This window comes from Myotis myotis, unplaced genomic scaffold, assembly GCF_014108235.1.
Source record: "Myotis myotis isolate mMyoMyo1 unplaced genomic scaffold, mMyoMyo1.p scaffold_m19_p_19, whole genome shotgun sequence".
NCBI classification, from domain to species: Eukaryota; Metazoa; Chordata; class Mammalia; order Chiroptera; family Vespertilionidae; genus Myotis; species Myotis myotis.
The window spans coordinates 19763501-19769500 of record NW_023416323.1 but is presented as its reverse complement, the minus strand read 5'-3'; the positions used below and the strand labels follow the sequence as shown (position 1 = coordinate 19769500).

The 6000-nt window shown below is 42.7% G+C and overlaps 1 protein-coding gene across 1 annotated transcript in view; it reads right to left on the bottom strand.

The window, feature by feature from the left end:
- Window positions 1-1047: 1047 nt before the first annotated feature.
- The window catches only part of MPHOSPH6 (M-phase phosphoprotein 6), a 29345-nt gene continuing 24392 nt past the window's right edge, over window positions 1048-6000 (bottom strand). Inside the window, exons 4-5 of the mRNA XM_036346190.1 lie at window positions 2395-2489; window positions 1048-1756 (exon numbers count right to left, since the gene is read on the bottom strand). Coding sequence (XP_036202083.1) covers window positions 1624-1756; window positions 2395-2489 — 228 coding nt within the window. The 3' untranslated portion in view covers window positions 1048-1623. The remainder of the gene's footprint in view (window positions 1757-2394; window positions 2490-6000) is intronic.

Sequence of the window (6000 nt, the reverse complement as noted above, 5' to 3'; positions counted from 1 at the left end):
AGGGTCTACATCATTCCTGCCTCTGAGGTGGTTGTTTTCCATTCAAGTTTGTCAGTGGACATTGAAGTGCTACAAGATGCCCCTGGGTTCCACATGTCATTCTCCGTCACCCACCATGTAGAAACAGCGCAAATGCCCTTGTTCTCCTGTACCAGCCAGGAGAGGAAACGCCTTTGCCTACTGGTTTAGTGGCAAAATGACCAGATTGTTTCAATTTCTGTCTGAATACTCGTGTTCCCTGGTGGGAGCACTTCTCCCTTGCAAACTCAGACCTCCAGAACTCAACACTGAGGAGATAGGAAGCAAAACATTTGTGAATGTGTTCCTGGGAGGAACAGTGAGAGGCGCCACTTTCTCTACCTCTGCTTAATTCCAGACCATTTATTCTAATGAGATCAACAGCCCCATTAAGTGGTCACTGATTCAAAGCATGGAATTTGTAAGATGCAGTTTTGTGTCCCACTTTGGGCCATAACTGAGTCTTAAGTAGACCATTCCACCATTCTATTATACCTGCTTCTCCTGTATGTGGGGTATGGGCAAAGAGCAGTGAATTCCAGAGGCACAAACCCATTGCCCCACTAATTTTTTATGAAATGGGTTCGGTTATCAAAAGTAATGCTGTGCAGAACAAGGGTGAATAAGATATTCCATAAATTAATGGATTGTGGTGCTGGCAAAGCAGCGAGAACTTCTGGCTTCTGCCCCAGGATGTAGAGAGCTGGAAGGTGTATTGCTAGGAACAAAATGAAATGAAGTCCTAGGTACATATCTCCAGGCAGACAGAGACACACACATACATACACTAAATTCCACGGGCTTCTCTACTTACTACTGAGAATAAGGTTCAGACTAGGAGATAATCTGGGGGGTGGCAAATTCTACTGAGCTATACTATAAAAAATTGATGGTTTTGACTCATAGAAGTAAATTTCTACAGTTCAATCTAATTATACCACCATCTTCTAAATTAGTGGCTCTTTTTTTAAAGTTCCAGTACCGAATTTAATTAAAATTATTATTTGAAAGTATAAGATAACAGAAAAATATATGAAAACAGATGTTTATTACAGAACATTATTTTTTCTTATTAATGAAAAGCTTTAAACAAAACCGCTTAATTCCACAAACTGACTGATTTGGTTGCATGCAAATATTTTAGGCTAGAGAGGCATGCTTGTTCTTGATGAATTTACGTAGAATAAATTCTCACGACATTTGATTCCAAAATGTATGAAATGACTTAACATTAATAATTTAAAGTAAAATGCAAACACAAGGACAATTTAAACACTATTATAAGTTATGTGCCAATTTAAGGTCAGCAATTAAAAAGATGTATTTAAAAATAATCTGGGGTAAAAAAAATTTTAGGAAGCAAACATTGCTTTGTACATTTGAAGATCAAGGGCTAAAAATCCACTCTTGATGAATACCATATTAAGCAAAGGATGTATAACATCCATCATACATCTGTTTCAAAAACAGCATGTTTCCAAAATTATACATTTCTTTACAAATAAACATTACAATACTAATAACTATAGAGAAACCAATGAAATCAGTTCCAAAATATGTTAACTCTCACAAGGCATCTCTGAGCCATATCTTAAGGCATACATTTTAATCTTGGGGCTTTAAGAACATCTTCTTTGCTTTAATTGGTTTTATGTCTCCGTTTTCATCTTCTTCATAATTGGCACGGTCTCTTTTCTTGGCAAACTTTTTTCCAATTGTCCCCACCAAGGTCTCATATCTGTTAAGATGATAAATAGCACAAATTTAATTCCAAATAAAAAAGGCAGGAATCAAGTCTTATCAAGAATGCAACAAAGGCCTGGCAGGTGTGGCTCACAGTGGTTGAGTGTCGACCCTTGAACCAAGAGGCCATTGGATTGATTCCTGGTCAGGGCACAAGCATGGGTTGCAGGCTCTATCCCCAGTAGGGGGAGGGGTGTAGGAGGCAGCCAATCAGTGTTTTTCTGTCATTATTGATGTTTCTATTTCTCTATCTCTCTCCCTTCCTCTCTCTAAATATCAATAAAAAAAGAAAATAAAATGCAACAAAGAATAAGAAAAATCAAAACTATGATTAAAATAAGCCACCTGATTTAAAAACGTATAAACTTCTCTAAGAATGATTAAATTCTCCCCTATTTTTTCTTTTTTTATTATCCTAAGTAAATTGAGATGTATATTCAAATATGCATTGGAAGCAGCTCTGGAAATGAGCCCTCAACTGCCAGCCTGTGACAGTATGAATCCACCTCAGGTCAGAGAAAGTAGAAACAGTCATTTTCCTGCTGGGGTAGACCATGGGGTAAGAGAAGTACACATGTGAGAGCCAGTGAATGCTGGGCACAGGTCACAAAGTTGTCCCAAGGTAATGGTTACCTTCTAGCCATTTCTTCATCTGACACATCAAGCTCCACTGTTTCATCTTCAACTTCTTCTGCTTTGTTCTTAGCATTCATCTGAAGCATTAATTTCTGAAAAATACACCAACATGGCCAACAGGGCTGAAAAAGGCTTGTGAAAGGAACTGGTGTCCAATATATTTGAAGGTAGAGAAGCAGAGGTCAGACTATACAGGACTAACAAAAATTCATAAGCAGTTTTCTGTACTACTTTATTCCACGGTGTACTAACACAAGTCTGCTCTGAATTAAAAACAGTAAGAGAAAGCCCCACTAGATTAGACTTGTCAATTAAATCGTATTTTAGATCATAAATCTTATTATTAGTTACTCATATCTATAGCAGACACACTGCTACACCAATGTATGGTGGTTAAAAAAATTGGGAGAGATATCTCAGCTGCAGAGGTCCCACCTGATGAGCAAAGTGCCCCAGCTTCACACCAGTCCTGCCAGCCACAGGGTTCCAGTGCTGGGAAAAGTAGTCCTCATAACTTCTGGCTGTAAAAACCAGGGGAAATTGTGGCTGATGACACAAGAGGCCTCTAGAGTTCCAGGTGTTCTTCTTAAAGGGCCCTCACATGGACTTACTCAGACTCACTTGCCCTGAGCTCCAGCTCTGGGGCAGCAACTTGAAAAGTTCCAGGGACATACAGGGAGAAAATGAATGTCTGGCATCAGCGTAAGGGCTTTCTCCCAGACTGGAGTGCTGGCAGAGGCCACTGTTCCTTTGCTGAGCCCTCCCCTCAACAAAGCTGGCAAATGGGCACAGCATCTGAGTCTTCATCAACCTGGCTAAAACACTGTTCTCCCGGCCTCATCCAACTTGTGGGCCCACACAAGCCATTTCCAGCAGCTTTTCCATACAAATAGCCTATCTTGGCTCATGCTGTGGACTTTCCTAAAATCTCTCAAACAAGCAGCATCTGCATTTCTTGCTAAGCGGCCCCAGGCCCAGCACTAGTAGCAGCCAGCCTAGGTTCGAAGCTTGGCCCCTCCTGGGCTCCTCCAAGCCCACACATGTAGCAGCCATCTGCAAATTGTTCTGTAGTTCATGCTGTGGTCCAAGGCATGGCACAGGCAGCTGCTAGCCTTGGTCTGTACTTCCTGAGAGGCCCCAGAGCCAGCACACCCACCGGACAGCTTTCAGACCATGCCAGTTTACAACCCAACCGCCTCCATGAGTAACACACTCAAGAGGCGAACTCAGTGGGCACCAGAGACCTGCCGAAGCAAGACCTGCTTTGTGGGGTCAATCCCTATATAGCAGATCCTCCATGCTGGTCTCAGCCAGTCCTCGAAGATGACTGACCTGGGGGTAAATTCCTACCACTGACATGCCAATAGCAGTCAATGTTCAACTACAACAGGGTTCACATAGCCCACACAGGGGGCACAGTTGGAGTGCCCAGCTCAGGTGATTGGGGAGGCTACACCATTGGGCCCTAGAGGACACCCACTACATAAGGCTATCAAGACTGGGAGATGTAGCAGATCTACCTAATACATAGAAACAAACACAGGGATACAGATACAATTAGGAGACAAAGAACCATGTCCCAAATAAAAGAACAGAACAAAACTCCAGAAACAGAACTACACAAAATGGAGTCAAGCAATGTACCAGATGCAGAGTTTAAAACACTGGTTATAAGGATAATCAATGAACTTTGGGGAAGAGTAGATGAACTTAGTGACAACTTCAACGAAGAGATAGGACACATAAAAATGGAGAAAGAAAACAAAAAATAACCAGTCAGAAATGAAGAGTACAATAACTAAAATGAAGAATGCATTATAGGGAATCAACAGTAGAGTAGATAAAGTAGAGGATCAAATCAGCTATTTGGAAGTTAAGGAAGCAAAAAACAGACATCAGAACAGCAAAAAGAATACAAAAAAATGAGGATAGTATAAGGAGCCTCGGGGATAACTTGAAATGTACCAACATTCACATCATGGGGGTGCCAGAAGGAGAAGCAAGCAAGGAATTGAAAACCTATTTGAAAAAAATAATGACAGAAAACTTCCCTCACCTGGTGTCAGACATACAAGTCCAGGAAGCATGGGGAGTCCCAAACAATATGAACCCAAAGAGGCCCAGACCAAGACACACCATAATTAAAATGTCAAAGGTTAAAGACAAAGAGAGAATCTTAAAAGCAGCAAGAGAAAAGCAGTTAGTTACCTACAAGAAAGCTCCCATAAGACTGACAGCTGATTTCTCAACAGAAACTGTGCAGGCCAGAAGGGACTGCCACAAAATATTCAAAGTGATGAAAACCAAGGACCTACAACCAAAACTACTCTACCCAGAAAAGCTATCATTTAGAATTAAAGGACAGGTAAAGAGCTTCCTAGACAAAAGCTAAAAAAGTTCATCACTACCAAAACAGTATTATAAGAAAAAGAAGACAAAAGATAAAAATATAAATAAAATGGCAATAAATACTACATATCTATCAATAATTACACTAAATGCAAATGGTTTAAATGCTCCAATCAAAAGATATAAGGTGGCTGAATGGATAAGAAAACAAGACTGTTACATATGCTGTCTATAAGAGACTAACTTCAGACCAAAAGACACACACAAACTAAAAGGGATAGAAAAAGATAGTTTATGAAAATGGAAACAAACAAAAAATCTGGAGAAGCAATACTTATACCAGCAAAATAGACTTTAAAACAAAGGTTATAATAAGAGACAAAGGAAGACCCAGCAATTCCACTTCTGGGTATTTATATGAAGAAACTGAAAACACTAAATTGAAAAGACATATATATATATATATCCATGTTCACTGCAGCATTATTTACAACTAGGGGCCCAGTGCACAAATTTGTGCACCTTGAAAGGAACTGTGGGCTGCGAGGTTGAGGTGGGCACAGGGGCGGGTCTCGGCCCATCCTTTGTGTCCCCACCCAGCCCCTTCCATTGCAGCCCCCTGTTCCCTGGCAGTCCCGCTCCAGCTGCCACCACTTCCACACGCTGATGGTGCAAGCAGCGGTGCGAGTGGGTCCAGAGCCAACAGTGGGTGCAAGTGGTGGCTGCCGGCCCCGATTGCCCCTCAGGAGCAAGGGGAGATGGAGAAGCCCTGAGGGGCGATCAGGGCCGGCAGCTGACACTCGCACCCACTGACTGGGGCCGGCGCCAGCAGCGGTAGTGGGCGGTGGCTTCAGTGTCGGCAGTGGGTGTGAGAGGGACCAGCGCCAGCAGCAGGTGCAAGTGCGGGGAGGGACCATGGTTTGCGGGAACAAAGAATTATCAGTAACCAGCAGAGGCATGCCCCAATGACAGCAACTGGAGTCCTGCCTTGGTCTGGCGCCCCTGCTCACCTGCTCCCCATCCCACCATGGCCGATGTCCGCAATGTTCCACGTTCTGCTGCCTACTGCTGACACCCACCATGTTCCGCCCGCGCCCCCTGATGGTCAGCGCACATCATAGCGACTGGCTGTTTGGTTGTTTTGCCATTTGGTCTATTTGCATATTAGGGTTTTATATATATAAACTAGGGGCCCGGTGCACGAAATTCGTGCACTGTGTGTGTGTGTGTGTGTGTGTGGGGGGGGAGTGTCGC